Genomic DNA, 19045 nt, shown 5'->3' with positions numbered 1-19045 from the left:
CATGCAGGAATATCTGAAAGAGCTTACGGAGAATTCAAACTTAAATCGAAAAGAATACGGCACGGTAATGTCCTCTGAAGCGAACGAAATCGGATTAGAAAAACTACTAGAAATTTCTTGGAGGTCGGCCCTCCAGAGATACTTCGACGAGACGATGCATGCACCTGCGACGGTGGCAGCGTACCTGGCTCATCCGTGCACGAGAACTGATCTGCAAGTACGGTTGGCTTGGTACTTGATGGGCATCAAGAAGGCGGAATATGAAGCCAGTAATGATTCGAAATCACGGGAACAGGAGCTGGAGTTGATGAAAGCTCTGCGGGCGTTGATTTCAAACGACGATTCGGCGATAGCGTGGGCTAAGCGTAAGGATGCCCTTTGCTTTGTCAGGTTCGTGGTGGATCGTATCCCCACTCCTGTTTTGGGAGAATGTATTCGGCAAAAGGGAGTTGATTGCGAAAGGAACTTCCTTAGGGCACTCCTGGAACTATATCAGGATATGCCGTTGACTGTACCAAATAAGGAGTCAAATGACATGGAGAGCTATCGCAAGTTGGAAGAAGTGAGAAGATATTCCAACAAAGAATTGAAAGTGAGCCGGGAGTTGATTGAAGCAGTCAAGGGACAAAAAGACTTTGCAACACTAGGGAAACTGAAGTCGTTCCAATATGTGTCTGGCATACCGGGGATGGCGTATAATCCCTTCGTGAATGAAGAAGCCAGGGAAGCGTACTTCGACTATGAGCAAGTCATAGTACTCAATTTCTGGGTTGAACGGATTAAAGAAACTGGAATGCTGATGGTGGAACAACCCAAGCTGGGAATTATCTTGGAAGAACGAGTGGTCGAACCCTCGGTTCCCGAGCTAAAGGGGCAAGTGAGTTTTGATTGTGGTTCTTGGGACGGTCCCTTGAAAACCAGTCTAGTAACGATGTGGGAACTCATGAAGCCTTCTTGGTGTCCTCATCCTAACGCCGGTTTAATCTGGAACATGACGGCGGATGTCACGTTAGACCTAGATGATGACGCGAGTTTACATGATCTGGCCATGATACACCATCTGCTGGCCATGAGGTTGACGAAGCGGAAGAGCAACCCATCCACGGAGCTGTCCGAGGAAGGTCCATCGAGCAATTGGTTGAGGCAAGGCACATGCTTGGCTCAACATAGTGGGATGGAAGGACAGGTTTGTAACTTGGGGTACTGCCTGATTACGCTGAGCGAGCAGCATCGACAACTGGCACGATTGTACGCAAGATTGAGCATGTCGGATAAGAGTGGCATGGAGTTGGTCGCGGACTGTCATGGGGTGACGGATGTAAACTTGATCACAGCCTTGGGATTTTGTAGCATGACGAGTTCGATAGAATCGCTTGAGCGCCTGGAGCGTGCCCATTAGCTAGTGACGTCCCTCAGCGTGGAAGTGTTCCCTGGAGCATTGCAGACAGAGCAGAAGATCGGAGGCTGGCGAGAAGCTCTGGAGAACGAAATGAATCTGAAAGATAGTGAAGCCTATCATAAACCTACTGGTTCAAAATATCTGGTGGGTTCAGGCTCTGCACCATATTGCAGTAGTAGGTATGCGCGGACACAGCAGGTGTTGATTGACCAACTTTTCTCTGTGCCAAAGTGCGTGAGGTTGGCCAGAATGTCGGAGAGGTCATATGATTTGTTGGCAAAGATCTTTCGGGCAGTCCCGAAGAGATCTGAAGGCGAGTTGCAAGACGTAGTGGGTGAAGAGTTTCTGAGATTGAACGAAGGTAATGTGAGTGAGTTCCAGAAGCAGAAAGCGAGTGGAGCGTTACCCACTGAATTCCCCACCATAGAAGAGAAAGACGACTTACACAGAATTCTGATGGAGGTGGAACCGTTGCTGGGAGCCTCGGGTTATCGGACCCGAAGGAACATAGTGAGAACCCATGGGAGTATCCTTGCCACTGCTTGGCGCAGACGTTGTGGTACCCCAAACGCGGGAATCTGATGCTAGTATGGGACGTGGAGGAGTTGTACTCTACGGGGTTGCCCGATCAGAATCAACAGGTGTCAATCGTGGTGGTTAGTGCCATGCTGGCAGTGAGATGGTTGGAGGCTAACGCGGACACAAGTGAACAGGAGACGGCCGTGCCGACTCCTGAGCAGCTGAGCAAGGTAAAGATGAGTCGTGAATTGGATCTTTTCAGAACCACCTGCAAGGTTCTGAGAATACCCAAAGCCATTGAAAGAATATGGTCAAGGCAAAGATTGATGCCTTGATTCCGTGCAGTGATGACATCATGGATGTATGAACGCGCGAAGCGTCACATGTCGAGGAACACGGAAGCCTATCAATCTTTCCAGCTAGATATAGGACCAGGAGCCTATAAGAAAGCATTCCTGACGCACAGAAACGCGGTCACCACGGCGGTGAAGCGAGTAGCTGGAGCGCCTTGTGTAACTGAAGATGAAAAGAAAGAGGTCTTAAGAGCTGACCTAGAACGAAATGTGAGCCTATGTCTTCAAAACAGCTTTTGCAGGAACCGGGAGAGGTCATATGATTTGTTGGCAAAGATCTTTCGGGCAGTCCCGAAGAGATCTGAAGGCGAGTTGCAAGACGTAGTGGGTGAAGAGTTTCTGAGATTGAACGAAGGTAATGTGAGTGAGTTCCAGAAGCAGAAAGCGAGTGGAGCGTTACCCACTGAATTCCCCACCATAGAAGAGAAAGACGACTTACACAGAATTCTGATGGAGGTGGAACCGTTGCTGGGAGCCTCGGGTTATCGGACCCGAAGGAACATAGTGAGAACCCATGGGAGTATCCTTGCCACTGCTTGGCGCAGACGTTGTGGTACCCCAAACGCGGGAATCTGATGCTAGTATGGGACGTGGAGGAGTTGCACTCTACGGGGTTGCCCGATCAGAATCAACATGTGTCAATCGTGGTGGTTAGTGCCATGCTGGCAGTGAGATGGTTGGAGGCTAACGCGGACACAAGTGAACAGGAGACGGCCGTGCCGACTCCTGAGCAGCTGAGCAACGTAAAGATGAGTCGTGAATTGGATCTTTTCAGAACCACCTGCAAGGTTCTGAGAATACCCAAAGCCATTGAAAGAATATGGTCAAGGCGAAGATTGATGCCTTGATACCGTGCAGTGATGACATCATGGATGTATGAACGCGCGAAGCGTCACATGTCGAGGAACACGGAAGCCTATCAATCTTTCCAGCTAGATATAGGACCAGGAGCCTATAAGAGAGCATTCCTGACGCACAGAAACGCGGTCACCACGGCGGTGAAGCGAGTAGCTGGAGCGCCTTGTGTAACTGAAGATGAAAAGAAAGAGGTCTTAAGAGCTGACCTAGAACGAAATGTGAGCCTATGTCTTCAAAACAGCTTTTGCAGGAACCGGGAGCAAAAGGTGAATGTGGACTTGCTACCTTGTTGCAAACCGAGGCTGTTGGAACAGGAAAAATGGGGCACGGCCCGCAACTCCATGGACATAACGGAGAAAGTCCCAGAAGACAGCGAAGCTGAAGATCAGGATGGAGAAGCGATGGAGTGAAGATTATGAACGAAGAGAACAAGGGAAGACGTGAGCAAAGAAGAGAAGAGAAGGGAAAAAAAACTTGATTGTCTTTGTGTGTTAAAACTTGAACCAATCAACCAAGTTTTGATTGTTTAACTTGTTAAACTTTTTGTTTTGATTTAGTTTGGTCAAACCAAACTTTGAAAATTGTTACAATTGTTGAAATTGTTGAAAGAGAATTTTAGTTGTACTACTATGTATATATATAGAACATAGGTGAGTATATTTACCTATTTAAACACGAATGAAGTTTTTAACTTGTGTAAGACACAATTTCACTGTGTGGCGACATGGTAAGTTTGAGTAAACTCCTTCGAGAAGGGTGGGTAACTCAATAACTTTCCTAGCCACAGAGTTTCTTAGTTTTAATATTGAAAGGACCGCATAAATAACTGATTATACTTGGTGAGTGATGTTAAGTTAATTTTAATGGGTGCGTGGCCGTGCCACGTCCCAACTTTTTAATCACAAAGAGCGAAAAGAAGTTTTATGGCAAGACGACGTAAGTAGTCAGAAAAGAAATTTTATCTAGGACACTCCTCATGGTGCAAATTCTGTGAAAATGTTGAAAGGCAGTGAAATGTAGTACGGTGCCATTTGTGAACACGTAGTGAGTTGAGGTGGAGTAGATAAATTTCACTTTCTTATGCGATTTGTAAGATTGATTACAGAGAACTGGAACACTACTTGACGATAACCCGGTGTTATGCGATCAATAGGGACATTGATGGGAATTTGTCCGGGGAGTATGTGCCATTCTGCCAAATGGCACAGCGCAACCTTCCGGCGACGCGAAAAAAAAAACGAATGAAGGCCTTAGGAACGAAAAAGTATTGCGAAGGAGGGTAGGAATATTCTAGAATTTTTATTTTTAAAACTTCGATTAAATTGTGGATATTTCTCAGAAATACAAAAAAGACGGCCATTTTGACGAAAAACGACGAAAAAACAGAACAACGACAAATATTGTGGAAAACGGTCGCACAAGAGACGAAAAATACGAAGCCTCTTATCGTGGCAACGACACACGATAAGACTCTTAGCAGCGGAAATTAGTGGAGAAGGAAGCTTCAGTGGGGAAGGAATATTCCACAGAACCCTCCCGTGCCACAAATTGGAAGAGATAAGAACGTTATCTCAGGAAGATTACGGGAGCGGAGGCTTGGTCCCCCAGAGACTGTTTCATGTGAAGGGACTATATAAAACTAACTTTGTAGCTACTTGGATGTCGTAGAAGTCTGAATTAACACCGGTATAATTTGATATTTTAGAATATGAGTAGCTAGAAAGAGGAAAGGGTCAATCCATCTCCAATGGATTTAATATAGAACTGTCACACAAAAACATATTAAAATAGGTTGTTCGAGCCGTGTTTTTAATGGCAATCACGTAGTCTGAGGATCCGAGACTCAGCTATGTGGTTGTGTTCGCATGTAAACGAAAGCTGATCAAAAGTCGTTTGACTGATGGCCTAAAAATAGTAACTTTTTACTTAGCCCTAAATAGACCAGAAAATCAACTGGCAAGGTCGAGACGGTGAAAAACGAGTAGGATTAAGGTAACTGATGCCTGCCAGTCGTTAATAGGTACTTTTTCTACGCTCAGTCGCTGTGTAGTATTTGGGCGAATGTTACATTTTGGAGAAAAAAAATCTGTAAAAAAGAAACGTGAAACATTCTCAGCGAGAAAATGGTAAATGGTAAATTGGTAAATTGTACGTCTTACAAAGACAAATATGAAAAATATAATTAAAGTGCTCATGGAATGTGTTAAGAGTGAGTCAAGTCAAGAGTCTTGGCACGTAGAAGCACGATGTCACAGTTGCTTGGGCGGCAACCTGATATTGATGAGTCTTCCAGGTAGATCCTGGCTTTCTGGAAAGGAGATGCAGTGTCGTATGTGATCCTCATCAACGATCTGGAGCTTACAAAGTCGGCAGACACAGTCCATATACGCTGTAAACCCTTTTTCCTGTACAATATCATGTATTTCGCGTTTATAACAGCCAATTTTAGTGCATATAATATTATGACATCCCGAGGTGTAGTATAGCGCAAAGATACGTCTATGTCGCGTGTTTGCCTGCCTCAGGCCAAGGTAATCGTTGTAGTATAGGTTCTCAAGAAGGAGTCTCGTGGAGCTGAAAACAGAGATTCCAGCCCATTTCTTCCAGAAAATTCCACAAATTCTGTTATAATGGTCGTCCAACTTATCTGTGTCGATCTGTAGGAATGTATTCAGGCTATATGTTCCTGCTGGGAGAACAAATTGCTCCAGAAGTCTCTGGGCCGAGTTAAAGCACACTTTCTGAAGGTTTACTTTCTGTTGGAGTCCAAACACGGTTGATTTAGTTTTGTTTATCAACACATTGAGGTGTTCTGTGCAGGCTAGTTTTGGTGTTAGGTTGACTCCCAGGTAGCAGAAGGTATTCGTGTACTCTATAGCAATTCCTCTATAGAACAGGGCGTCCTCTGGCATGATTTTGCCTCCTTTCCTGAACTTCAAGGCTTTCGTCTTGTCAATATTGACAGTGAGCTTGTTGGTATGGCAGTAATTGGCAAGTCTATCCAGGGCTTCCTTTACGTTTTTCAGATTGCGGTGAGAAAAAACAAGATCGTCGGCGTAAAACACCACATGGCAACCAGTTTCTTGCAAAATTTTGGATAAGTCAGCAATGAAAAGAGAGAAAAGTAATGGAGATAGCTTGTCCCCTTGAGCTACGCCGACGTTTTGAACAATTTTTCCTGACACAAAACTTCCGTCAACTACCTGTAACAAATTATTCTGGCATATTGCGTGTAAGATGCCTAAAATACGTCCCCGGAGACCCAGTTTTTGTAACTTTGCGATGAGAAGGTTGCGGTCCACCGAGTCGAATGCTTTCTGATAGTCAACAAAACAAGCATAGCACTTTCCGTGATTGACTAAATCGTCTTGTATACTGTTTTTGAGGTCGTTAACAGCTGAAACTGTCGATCTACCTTTTCTAAACCCAAACTGCGTTTCTGGTAATATAGAATTTTCTTCAATCCAGCCAATTAATCGTGTGTAAAGAATCCCAATAAAGATCTTATATAGAGCAGGTAATAGACTGATACCACGATAGTTGTTTGGATCCCTTTTTTCTCCTTTTTGCTTGTAAAGAGGTTTCACCAACGCTGTCTTCCAACTCTCGGGTAGGACTGAAAACTTGAAACACGTCTGGAAAAGTGCTAGTAAGAGATAAAACGTAACCCCAAAAGATGTTTTTAAGGCTTCTGCCGTTATACCGTCGAAAGCAATCAATGTGAGAAAATGAAAGCAATCAATGTGAGTTTTTTTAAACTAAACTCAGACGTTTGTTACTTACGCGAAGTACAAAGCTGAATGCAGATGAGGAAAACTGGCATTTTCAGAGCCAGATAACCTTTGCAAGTTATCGAATCCAAATATTGATACTTTCACAGATGGTAGCACTGATCATTTGCTCTCGGTCAAAAAATTTTTTTACTGAATTTCGAAGGAAATAATGACCAAAATGTACATTGAAAACAGAAATTTTACAGAGTAGAGTCATGAATTTGCGCTTAATTTTGTCCACTAGTGTAGTTCTCTCAATCAGATTGGCTTAATCCCCAACCATCTGACTCTCCAATATTATACTTTACTCTTCCATATCTAGAAAATTCCTAGGATTTTGACTGGATAATGTGATGAAGGGACTTCTGAAATTAAGGTTTAGCATGTAAATAAAAACTCAAAAAGATGAGATAAAATGAATCCATAAATGAAAACGGAATAAAAATTATTTCTTTAGTGCGATGATCAATTCTGTAATTGGCCGTCGGCAAAGTAATATTTAGGGTCTTACCTAATGGTGTTTCAAAATATGATTTATCATAATGGTGTATCATTAAACTTATACAATTGTTGTATCATTAAATTATACAAAAGCTTTGAATAAATTGGAATAACAGTTTAGTTCTATATGAACTGAACTGAACTGAACTGGGTCTGACCAAACGGTGAATCATTAAATGTATACAAAAGCTTTGTATAAATTGGAATAACAGTTCAGTTCTATATGAACTGAACCGAACTAATTAGCAAGTTATATCAAAGTTTGTTTCAGGTTTATTTGATATGGGCTCCTTTCTGTTGTTATGGGTCAAAGAGTTACTGAATCTGAAACTGATAGATAATCAAGTGTTTTGACGCACAAGCTCATCTAATTAGCAAGTTCTACCAAAGTTTGTTTCAGGTTTATTTGATATGGGCTCTTTTCTGTTCTTATGGGACAAAGAGTTCCTGAATCAAAAACAGATAGATAATATAAGAAGACACAAATATAAGGCCGAAGGATCGTCTCTTGTTGAGCCTGTATTTCAGGTAAGAAAACAGATAAGAATTTTAAACTGTTAATTCAAACGTTTCCGCAGATTTTGTGCATCATCAGGATAAAAGTTTTCAACACCATAGACAAAATGATCCACGATCAATATAAAGAGACAATTTTTTCTAAATGATACAACTAAAAAAAGAAAACAAGAGTTACTTGTCTTTTTTACAGGAATTTTTAATTGTCTTTAGAAGTTCTGGGTATCATTAATTGACCATGTTCCATCATGGATGGCTCCAAATATTCTTACTCTTCTTGGACTCACGGCTAACTTTATTGCGTTTTTACCCTTGGCCATCTTGTGTCCAACATTCAAAGAAGAGGTGAGTAGTGAAGCTTGATTATGTAATAATGATAGTAAACTTTTGAAAACAAACGATTGCCGCATTAATAATTTCAGCCACCTGCATGGGCTTTGATTCTATTTACCTGCTGTTTCTTTATCTATCAAACATTAGACGCATTAGATGGAAAGCAGGCCCGCAAAATTGGAATGTCTTCACCAATGGGGGAACTTTTTGATCATGGTTGTGACGCTGTCAATACAGGTTTGAAATTTGATAACTTGGGTTTTTATCTTCCCAGGGAGCTCACCTTTCTGATAATTGATCTAGAGTAAATCATACCAAACATAACCCCTAAAATGCAATCAACTGTTTAATTCGTTTGCGATTAGCGTTATCAAATCGGAAGAGACTTTTGTCGGGTTAACAAATTGGTTTGTTTCTGTATTCTCAATATAATAACCCCTAACTGTTTTATTGCTCGAAACCTTTATTTGGCCTCTATGGTTTCATTTTATCTGGTATCGGCTTAGTGACCTAATTTTGCGTTTTTTGAGAAGAAAAAAGTAGCCTTGCTTATTTTTGTGTTTTCGGAGAGGTGGGGGGACGTAAATTCTTAAAATATTAGAATTCAATAGTAGTAGTTGTAAAAGACTTCAATCACCCAAAATGAATTTCAAATACATGAACAAAATTTTGTTAAAAATGGCAATATTAGAATATAACAAATTTAAATGAATAAACAAATGGTAAACAAATTTGTTTGGATCAAGGTTTTTATGACAACATTTTTTTTCGGCGCAACAGGCGTTTACCCAATTTTCGTCGGCTAAGTTGCCGCTTGATAAATGCTTTTTGATACTTATTAAACGCTAGCGATTGTATTGCTAAACGTGTTTTCTTTGAATGCTGCAGCTTCGAGCCAAGAATTTGGAATTTGTGTAGATTTATTCGAAAGTTTACAAACGTTTTTTGACTTGGTTGCTTACGTCTTACTTTCTGTCTGCCAGCTTTCAATCGTAATTTTTATGTGGTTGCGCGAAGCATCGCTGTGTGATAGCTCCCAGTCTATGAAAAAATTTTCCCTACCTTTTTTACCTCTGCTTTGAACAGTTATTTGCTCTTCACAGGAGTCTGAAACGTTTCGATTTCAACATCTGTTATCGCCTTGGGAATGCTATGAGATATGTATCTATCGATATGACATAGGTTGCAGCCACTAAGTCCGTTTTTTCTTCAGTGATTGTGTCGATAGTGTACAACATCAGTCTAAGACTTGGTCTGCACCCGGCCGTGAACATGTTTTCCTTCTGCAACACCTGCTTCACTTTCTATCTCGCCCACTGGCTCACTTACTGCACTGGAGTGCTACACTTCGGATAGTGAGTTCAGTTTATGGTTATAATTGGACATGTGCATCTGTTTCAATTGTCTCGCTCGATTTGTCTGCATAGATTTTGCTCCCTTTTTGGAGGCGTTTTAAATTTCTTTTGTGTTTCAAAATTATTGCAGGAAGCAATTCCCACGTTCGAAAACCTGTTTAAACCATCATAGGTGCGAGTCACACGCTAGTTGAATTAATTAATAGTATTTCTAAATAAATGTGTATCCCATAAACTTTTTATGTGGGGGGGGGGGGGTTGTGCAGGTGTTCATCTTGTATGATTGTACGCTATGCATTCTCTAATGAGGCTGTTTAATTACATGAAGAATTGTCCATTGTTTCAGCATAGATATAACGGAAGCTCAGTTGTCGATAATGATCCACTTGGTCTTCACTTCATTTGCTGGCTCAACTTTTTGGGATCAAGAGGTAATTTTTGTGGAGAATAACCTGCGAAAGGGATTGCAGGGAATATTCTAGTTGCGAATGACTGAGTTATTATATTTTTGAAGGGTATTTCAGGTGATGGTAGTTGGACAGATGAGGATTTTGTTCATTGTAGTTGTGTCTGCGTTATGTTTGCCGGCCATTCTAACCAGACTACACCATATTCTCATCCAGGGAGGATCTGGCCGAGCAGGTTCTACTGTAGCTGTAAGTCACCGGCAGACTTGATAACAACTTTTCCCACTTGTCTGATCGCTATGTTCGTCTTATAACAAGAGCAGTTTACTTATTGGTGCTGTGTTGTGTTAAGGATTCTAGTGTGTTGAGCCCGGTGAAGAGTATCTTTTGTGCGTTTGTGTTCATGTGGCTCATCCAGCACAAGTCACAGCAGCCCAATGTGGCCGAGGAGTACACTCTCCTGTTCTACTCTCTATTTGGACTCTACTTCTCCAAAATAACCACCATCCTCATTGTGAGTCATAGTCACACCACATAAGTTTATTTCAATGATTATCGATCTAATATATGTTTAAATGCGGGCTTCACTATTTCGCCACGTTTAAGCTTCTTCAATGCATTGTTTTTGCATGTTTAACGAACGATTTTCACGTTTAAGCTATATCGTATATTGCAATGCTTAAGAATTTTCTTCGATTTTCCAGTTGAATTCAGTATTTGTTGAATCGAGTTTAAATTAAGCAGCATAATAATGGAATAATATCAGGGTTCTCCAGGGGTTGCGAATTTGACCTCCAATTATGAATGCCCAAATCCTTTTAGTGTACGAGATACGACAATTTATGTGGTTTTTCAAATTTTTTCAGAAAACACAAACTACAAAGTAATTCACAAAATTTAAAATTCTCAACCCTGAAACTGGGTGCTGTCAGAGTACTCTCAAGGGCTGCAATTCTTGCCCCCAAAAAGGTTGCAAATCTGGCGTTCAAGTATGACTGCTCAAATCCTTCTGGTTTTCGAGATAAGGCGTTTTTTATGATTTTTTCAGAAAGCTTAACTTGAGATTTTAAAAATTCAAAAGACTTGAAACTCCCAACCTTATAGTTGGGTACTGTGAGTGTACTCTCAGGAGCTCCAAGTTGCAAATCTTTCGTCAAATTGCGACTGCTCAAACGCTCTTAGTTTAGGAGATGTGGCGTTTTTTTATGTCATTTTTAAAGTTGTTTAAAGAACTTAGATATAAAAAATTTATAAAAATTTGAAATTCCTATCTCCACAGTGAGGCTCTGTCAGGGTAGTCGCAGAAGTTGCGATTTTGTCTCGAAATATGAATGCTCAAGTCCTTGTAATTTTTGAGATATGACTTTTTTTGTGATTTTTTCAAAAAAGTTTTCAGAAAACTTATATTTATTTTTTTTTTCAAAATTTGAAATTACTACTTCTGTCGCAGTCAAATACCGGGTTGCGAATCTTGCCTCCGAACTTGACTGCTCAAATTTTTGTGGTTTTTGAAATATGACCTTTTTTATGGTTTTTCAACAAAAAATTAGAAAACTTAAATTTGAAGTTTCACAAAATTTGAAATTCCCAACGCTGTAGTTGGGTAGTGTGAGAGTACTCTCAGGAGTTACAAATCTTGGGTCTAAATGCGCTGGCTCAAATTTTTTAGTGTTTGAGATGTAGTGTATTTTCATGTCATTTTAAAATGAACTAAGATGTAAAAACTTTATGGTTTTTCAACGTTTGAATTAAAAAAAAACTTGAAAAAAAAAACATTTTACAAAATTTGAAATCACCAACCCTGTAATCGGATGCTGTCAGAGTACACTTAAAGGATGCATATCTTATTTCCAGTATGTGTGGTTTTCTTTTGGCTTCTTAATAATTCGAGGCAACGTAGGTACGTTACATGCTAGTTTATCTTAACTGCGATAAGAAAATCGAATTAGGCTTCAAATCGTTAATCTGGTTTATCTGGATTCGTTTTTTTTGTAAAATATAATCATCGTTTAAAAAGAGACATTTTGTCGCTATTTGCTTCAAGTTGATTATTTAACACTACGTAATCGTAGAGTGTTACCAAAGTATATTACAGAAAACTTGACGTGAAACAGAATTATTATCCTAGATAATTCTGTTTTACTCGGGTGAATGTTTACTAGACTGTTATAATGCCACTTTGAGTATTGCGTGACGTGAATAGACTAGGAGTCCTAAGGTCAGATGTTCAATCCCCACCGAGGAAGAAAGTTTTTACAACGAGGCCACTAATCCAGTGCCGATATGCGAAGTCCTTTCTTGCGTTAATCTTCTAGAGATACACTTTGTAGTGTGTGAACATTATCATTTTCAATGCAGGTAGCGCATATGTGCAGGAGTGAGCTGTGGTTCTGGGACTTAACCATGTGGGGTCCGGGGATAGTGTGTCTGAACCAGTACCTCAACTACGTATTCCCAGAACACTATGTCCTCATGGCAGCCGTCGTAAGTCCTCCTAGTCGGGTTGCGGCAAATAAAACGACAGCTAGTAAGACCACAGCGGTTTTTCATGAGACTTTAACACGACGCTACCCACAATCATTCTATTGTATTTCTGAAAGATAAACCAAACCATTTAAATTCGGTAAACTTAGTTTACATGTTTTATTGCTCACTGTTCGGCTTAATGTCATATCCAGGGGCGGATTTAGAGAAGAGGGGAGGACGCCTCTCCTTAGTGATACGACCAAAGGGTCACCCTTTAGTATAATTTTATGACATCCATTTGCGCCCTACCAACGTTTTCCAAAAAGTGCCTAAAAATGGTATTTATGGACTGTTTTTTTTCCCAAAAATTTTCTGGTGTTCTTGGAGCGCTCGAAAAATCAATTTGTTCGACCATAAAAAAGGATTTCATTTTATTGAAAACCTTACTTTGAGAAAATTCTAGATCCGCCTCTGGTCATTTTGTCCAATTTACCTAGCACCCACTTGTCTTTTTGTTCCTACCACTTCGCGGAGTGGGAAGGAATTACCTTCCAGGTATGGTTTTTTCTCAATTTTTGACTTCCTGAAAGGTCATAATGGCCATCTCATAGAGGGCCAAGTGTGATATTATATGCTACAGGCCTATTAGTCGTGATTTAGATTAATCGATCCAAAAACTTGATGATGGTTTCCAAGGCTTTATTTGAAGTCATACGTTTAAAGCTGTTTTCGCCCTTTTATTGCTTGTTTGCTTCGGTGCTGAGATTTTTGACGGTGATAGAAATAGATGCGGAATTAAACGGAATATTTATGCCTGGTGTGGTATTTTTTATTCAGTCAGTTTTCGGCGACCGAAATAATGTTTTTTGACAAAAAAAATTTGGCCCCATTGAAGATACCGACTCCTTGAAATCAAATTCTAAAAGATATTTTACTTCCAATCATTTTTTGCAAAGTTTTGAGAGTTTGAAAATTGCTAATTTGGCCATGCTCTGGAATAATTTATGCGCCCTTTGTAGATTTCATCCATCCTGAAAGCGTAACGCGAATTATCCCGCACCACAAAATTGTTCCATATTGAATTGAGGCTAGCTAATCTGTCGTTTTTATGTCGTTAGACTCAAATTTTTACCCTTGATCTTTGATATTATCAAAAATTTATAGGGTTGCAATATTTTCTTTTTCCAAAAATTTCGATATGGATTAAATGGCAGTCGGAATATTCAGGACCCTGATATACGAGCAGTCTTGTTCATGATATAGTTAGTTTCAGGGAGTTCACAATATATATTTATATCACTTAAGTCAAATTACTGCTATCATGGTCCTCTAAATTTCTACTTTTTAAGTTTTTGATTGGCATGCTTAGCATTTACCTTTATAACGCTGAAATAGGTTTTTGACCATAACTATCGAGAAGAGATTAGTTTCCATGTCTCCAAATTTTTGTAGCTTATGAACCAAAAGCAAGTTCCAAAAGTATTCTATTTGTATCTAACTTATCTGACTTATTCCACTTGTATCTGTGTCAATGAACGTAGTGAGGAGATTTATTTTAGATCGTGTTGATTTTTTATTTTTCAAGAAAAAGTAGTAAAATTGTTTGCACTCAATTTAGTTTATGCGGTATGAAATATGATATCTAAGTTCAATTCAAATCCATTTTATTTAAAGTTAGCAAACGTGATTAATGATCATAATAATAATTGTGGTACTGCAATTGGCAGAAGCTGTATGAAAAGCTATCCATCCTTTCTAAGCATAGTGGTGAATGACAAATGGATTCTTAAGTGGGTTTAATTTTTCCAGTGGAATGAAAAAGCTTACCTTTTACTCAATTTTCTCAAATTAGGTTAGTTTCTATCAAAAAGTTTTACTGAAAAGAGCCTTGAAATTTAAAACAAGTTCTAAAAATGTTTTAGAAAGTTGTCCCAGTATCGAGAAACACAGGTTCAAAATTTTTGATTTGAAGTCTTATTTCGAGCTTAATAGCTTACAATAGCTTAATTTGAGCCGTAAAAACGTAGTTTTTCTCAAGTAAAGTTGATTTTTTGTGCTTTTAAGCGCCTTATTGGAGTTTAAAAAATAAAAAAAAACTACTAAAAAAACTTTTTTTTTGTTTTTTTTTTAGTCATTTGTCTTCAAAAATGGTTTTCTAATTTTCCTATGGCTGTCGAATATGCTTAAGCTCTGCTAATTTTTCGTTTAGATCTTTTTATAAGACCGCGCACAAAAGTTGACACTAGTTTGAAAAAACTGTTTCGTGTATTTGGAATGAACATTCTGTGCTATTTGCACAGTAACTGGCTATCCTTGTCTTTTTTTTGTTTTACTTTATATAATTGACTCTTTTCCAACTGTCTGTAGGCTATGTTGTGTTCAAATAAGGTGTTATTGGACATAGATGGCATCCTTTCGTGTTTGAAATTGAGGTAAATAATAAAAAATAATTCGCCCTCAGAAAATTGAAGCATCTCAAACGGCGGTCGGGTCATCATAATATCATCAAGGAACTTTCAACTAGGGAGTATGATGTATGTATCTGCAATTCACAGTTATCTTTTCTTATATTGTAGGTTTGGTGTACAGTCGACTATTTTGTGTATGTGATTCGAGTGTTGCTGCAACTGTCGTCGGCCCTAGAACTCCCTGTATTGACAGTTCCTCGCCACATATTAGCGAAGCAAGCGAAAACTTCAAAAACATCGTCGTCCAACGAATCGTCTCAGAACTCGACTCGAAGCTCCAGTAACGGAACCGCTAGTAGAAGACCAAATCAGACGTCGAACACTGCGAGGACAACAGCCAGTCGCCAGAAAGTGCGGAAAAACCAGAACGACGCCTGAGAAAATGACAACAAAAACTTGACTAATTTATCACTAGCAAAACTAGCCATTGAATATCCGTTAATTATTTACTATATAGTTCATTCTCAGATGTGATAAGTGCAGTCTTAACTATTGTTGTTGCACGGAAATGTCTCAATTCAACCAGTGGTTTTTTCTAGAAATAACTAGCTTTATGATACTAGGTAAATACCCTTTTTTACCTTGAAACTTGGTGTAAATTCTCAAAATTTGAGATTAAAATATTCATTTTGACCAAAAAATGAATATTTAAAATTAAAAATTAGAAACTTGCGCTGAGATTTCCGCATTTGAAATGCCTCGAGGCAAAAAAAAAACTTTTTTGTTTGATCTTATTTGGCTATGACGCAGATTTGCATAGCAGATTAGTTTCTGGGAAAATGATTTCGACAATAGTTCACTATATCATTATATCGCCACTGGTCACACCCTAACATTCACTTATTCGTCCCTTAACGCTGAAGGGATTATCGTATTCCATTGTTTTCCATTTGTGTGGGCCAATATTCATAATATCGAGGTTGCGTGACGTACATTAATTATAAGATAGAATATGTGCGATGCTAATTTGGCGATAGTTTAACTACTTCAATCATGCCATTTTGTCTATTATCAGATTATATATAAATTTTTGAATTAAGCTTTGAATATCTAATGTAGTTATTCTTGAAATTCGGAAGGAAATTGCTGCAATGACTGAAAAAAGGCCAAGACCTTTAATGAAATAAGGTATTTCTTTTTTCTAGAACTAGAAGCTTCTCTCTAGAGACGACGTTCGGAAAAGACCTAAATGTCCAAGAAAAGATTCCCGAAGGAAATTGCGCCAATGACTGAAAAAAGACCAAGTTTACAAGACATTTAATGAAAGCAGATATTCCGCTTTTCAACTTAAAGCTTCTCTGCAGAGACTATGTCCAGAAAAGACTAAAATGTGCAAATGATTTCGGAAATAAATTGCGCCAATGACTTAAAAAAGCCCACGTTTACAAGACATTGAAGGACTTTAAGTATTCCGCTTTTCTGCAACTTGTAGTTTCTCTAAGTAGAGACTACGTTCAGAAAAGACTAAAATGTGCGAATGATTTTGGAAGAAAATTGAGCAAATGATTGAAAAACGCACAAGTTTACAAGACATTTAAGGACTTGAGGTATTCCGCTTTTCTCCAATTTATCGTTTTTCTGTAGAGATGACGTTCAGAAAAGACGAAAAGTTCCAAGAAATGATTTCGAAAGGAAATTGCTCCAATGACTGAAAAAAGCCTACGTTTACAGGACATTTAAGGATGGGAGTTATTCCACTTTTCTCCAACTTGTAGCTTCTCTGTAGAGACTACGTTCAGAAAAGACTAAAATAAGCGAATGATTTTGGAAGAAAATTGCGCAAATGATTGAAAAACGCACAAGTTTACAAGACATGTAAGGACTTGAGGTATTCCGCTTTTCTCCAACTTATCGTTTTTCTGTAGAGACGACGTTCAGAAAAGACGAAAAAGTCTTCGGAAGGATATTGCGCCAATGACTGAGAAAAGCCTAGGCTTACAAGACATTTAATGAAATCGGATATTCCGCTTTTCTCCAACTTATAGCTTCTCTGCAGAGACTATGTCCAGAAAAGACTAAAATGTTGGAATGATTTTGGCAGAAAATTGCGCCAATGACTTGACTTAAAAAAGCCTAAGTTTAAAAGACATTTAAGGAAGGAAGTTATTCCGTTTTTCCCCAACTTGTAGCTTCTTTGAAGAGACGACAAAAATTTGTGAAAATTTTTTACCTTCTCATATTATTGTAAAGTCACGGATGTTTGAAAATTAACAGATTGGCCATTTGGTAAATTTAACGCGAGATATAGTTCGCCCTATTTAAGGGTAAGCAGATAATTAAATCATTCCAAATTTTATTAATGCGTTAACAGTTGCAAATTATAAACGTTTGTCTGCTTTTTATATCTTCTGAATGTAGGATAAAACTAAAAAAAAAAACCTTTCTTTTTTATAGATTTATCAGTGTTTCAAATTCAAATGTTTTTATCTTGACAACAGATGTCAATCGTAACATTCGGAACTTCGCACTGATATACGCAGTTTTGATTTTTCTGAAGTGAGGTTTGAAAATATTTGCTAGAAGATAAGCAAATTACGCGCACTGATTAGAAACGGTATAAAAAACCGGATCGAATTTGTTTCAAAAGTTAGTTTTCGATTTAAGTTTTTTTGTCGTATAAAAAAATCACCTATTGATAATAATTTCTCAAATTGGATTGTTTTTTATCAAAGAATCTCAACCGGAACGGATTTTGAATTTTATGAGTTTTAAAATTTAAAGCTCATAGCTTTTTAAGCTTTAAGAGCTTTATAATTCTCAAATGCACTCGTCGATGCACACCATGGTTCTAGATAGTTTAACTCAAAAACTTAAAAATTATCTGTGCGAATGTCAAGCCAAAACGCAACCCAAGGTAGCCTTATCTTCATCCAGGAGCGAACTTACAGGTTTCCTCCGATGTTCGTTCTGCTCTCGCTTTTTCGTTTCAAGTTGTAAAGCATTGTTTCAATCCTTTGTCAATGCTTTTTACCCTTCTGGTCAATTACGCGACATAAAACATGCTTCTGTTGCTTTAAGTAATCATCTAAACCAATTGTATCACTTTTTTTACTAGCAGATCACTCAATTTTTACTTAACAATAAACTTTGTAAGTCTTTCACGTCTCATAGTTGAGAGTTTAATTCTAACCCAAGAATACAATTTGTGAAACGTTTTTATCGGTTTTAATGCATTCCAAAAAAAATTGGTGTTTTTTTCGACCCTTCCCTCAATTTTGTCAATCATTGCAAACGCACAGCAAGCAAAACCCTGCGCAGAATATTGGTCCAGAAGGCGCTGTATGCTTTAAACTGGGGTCAGTCGGAAGAGACTTCAACTAGTATTTACAAAACTTCATCACGACCAAACCTAGACTTTGCCTGTCTAGCTTGGTCTCACGATGCTAGTAACACGTCCATAAGTTAGATTCAAATAGCGCGAAAGCAGCTTTGCAGATAATTACTGGGTATTTTAGGTTAAGCCCCATTGACCACCTAAATTCAGAGTGTGAATAACTTATTGTCAAAATTTACCACAAACTACTTTCCTCTCAATTTGTCCTGAGGACACTTGCCGAGAAGCCATCTCCATTTTTACCATACTTATCGTGGACCGCCCGCCAGCAACTAGTCAACATCTTAAAATTTATAAAGATGGACTTGAACAAATTTTATAAGAAGCAAACTAGTGTGGCTCTTTGAACGATTAACATCACCTATAAGCGTTCATAAAAAGGAATTTGAAATCATGTGTAAAAAAAATATTGACACCAATCGTTTGCAAAAAGCAGTAGATGAAAACATCCGCGCAAAGTTCTCCCCTTAATACCCCTAGAAATTTCAGAAACTAAACAGGGCATCCAACCCTTGACTAGGCGCAACTTTGCCCGAAAACATCAGGGCATAACCTAAATATTTATATGAATAGGATAGGCCGAAATATACCTCGAAACTATGCTTTCTGCCCTGCTACCAACACTGCGGTACACTGATAAAATGTCCCCAAATTAGAACAAACCTGAGGCTGAATGCATGTCGGACGCACAAGACTGCCAGTTTTTTTTGGTGAAAACTAAAATGTTCCAATGGATTTCCGAAAAACTATCAACCAAAAAATT

At 38.7% G+C, this 19045-nt stretch overlaps 1 protein-coding gene across 2 annotated transcripts in view; it reads left to right on the top strand.

The window, feature by feature from the left end:
* Positions 1-16002, top strand: part of LOC134840382 (cholinephosphotransferase 1-like) — a 157473-nt gene extending 141471 nt beyond the window's left edge. Inside the window, exons 2-10 of one of the 2 annotated variants that reach the window (XM_063856151.1) lie at positions 7802-7931; positions 8133-8264; positions 8342-8489; positions 9466-9607; positions 9954-10038; positions 10132-10263; positions 10367-10528; positions 12373-12498; positions 15057-16002. In XM_063856151.1, the coding sequence (XP_063712221.1) occupies positions 7815-7931; positions 8133-8264; positions 8342-8489; positions 9466-9607; positions 9954-10038; positions 10132-10263; positions 10367-10528; positions 12373-12498; positions 15057-15326 (1314 nt within the window). In that variant the 5' untranslated portion in view covers positions 7802-7814 and the 3' untranslated portion in view covers positions 15327-16002. Of the gene's footprint in view, positions 1-7447; positions 7932-8132; positions 8265-8341; positions 8490-9465; positions 9608-9953; positions 10039-10131; positions 10264-10366; positions 10529-12372; positions 12499-15056 lie in introns of those variants that run through there. The other variant, XM_063856150.1, reaches the window with a different exon arrangement.
* The last annotated feature ends 3043 nt before the right edge of the window (positions 16003-19045 follow it).

Source organism: Symsagittifera roscoffensis, chromosome 2 (assembly GCF_963678635.1).
Source record: "Symsagittifera roscoffensis chromosome 2, txSymRosc1.1, whole genome shotgun sequence".
Taxonomy (NCBI): Eukaryota; Metazoa; Xenacoelomorpha; order Acoela; family Convolutidae; genus Symsagittifera; species Symsagittifera roscoffensis.
Note: the sequence above shows the minus strand (reverse complement) of the source record. Positions and strands in the feature narration are given on the sequence as shown.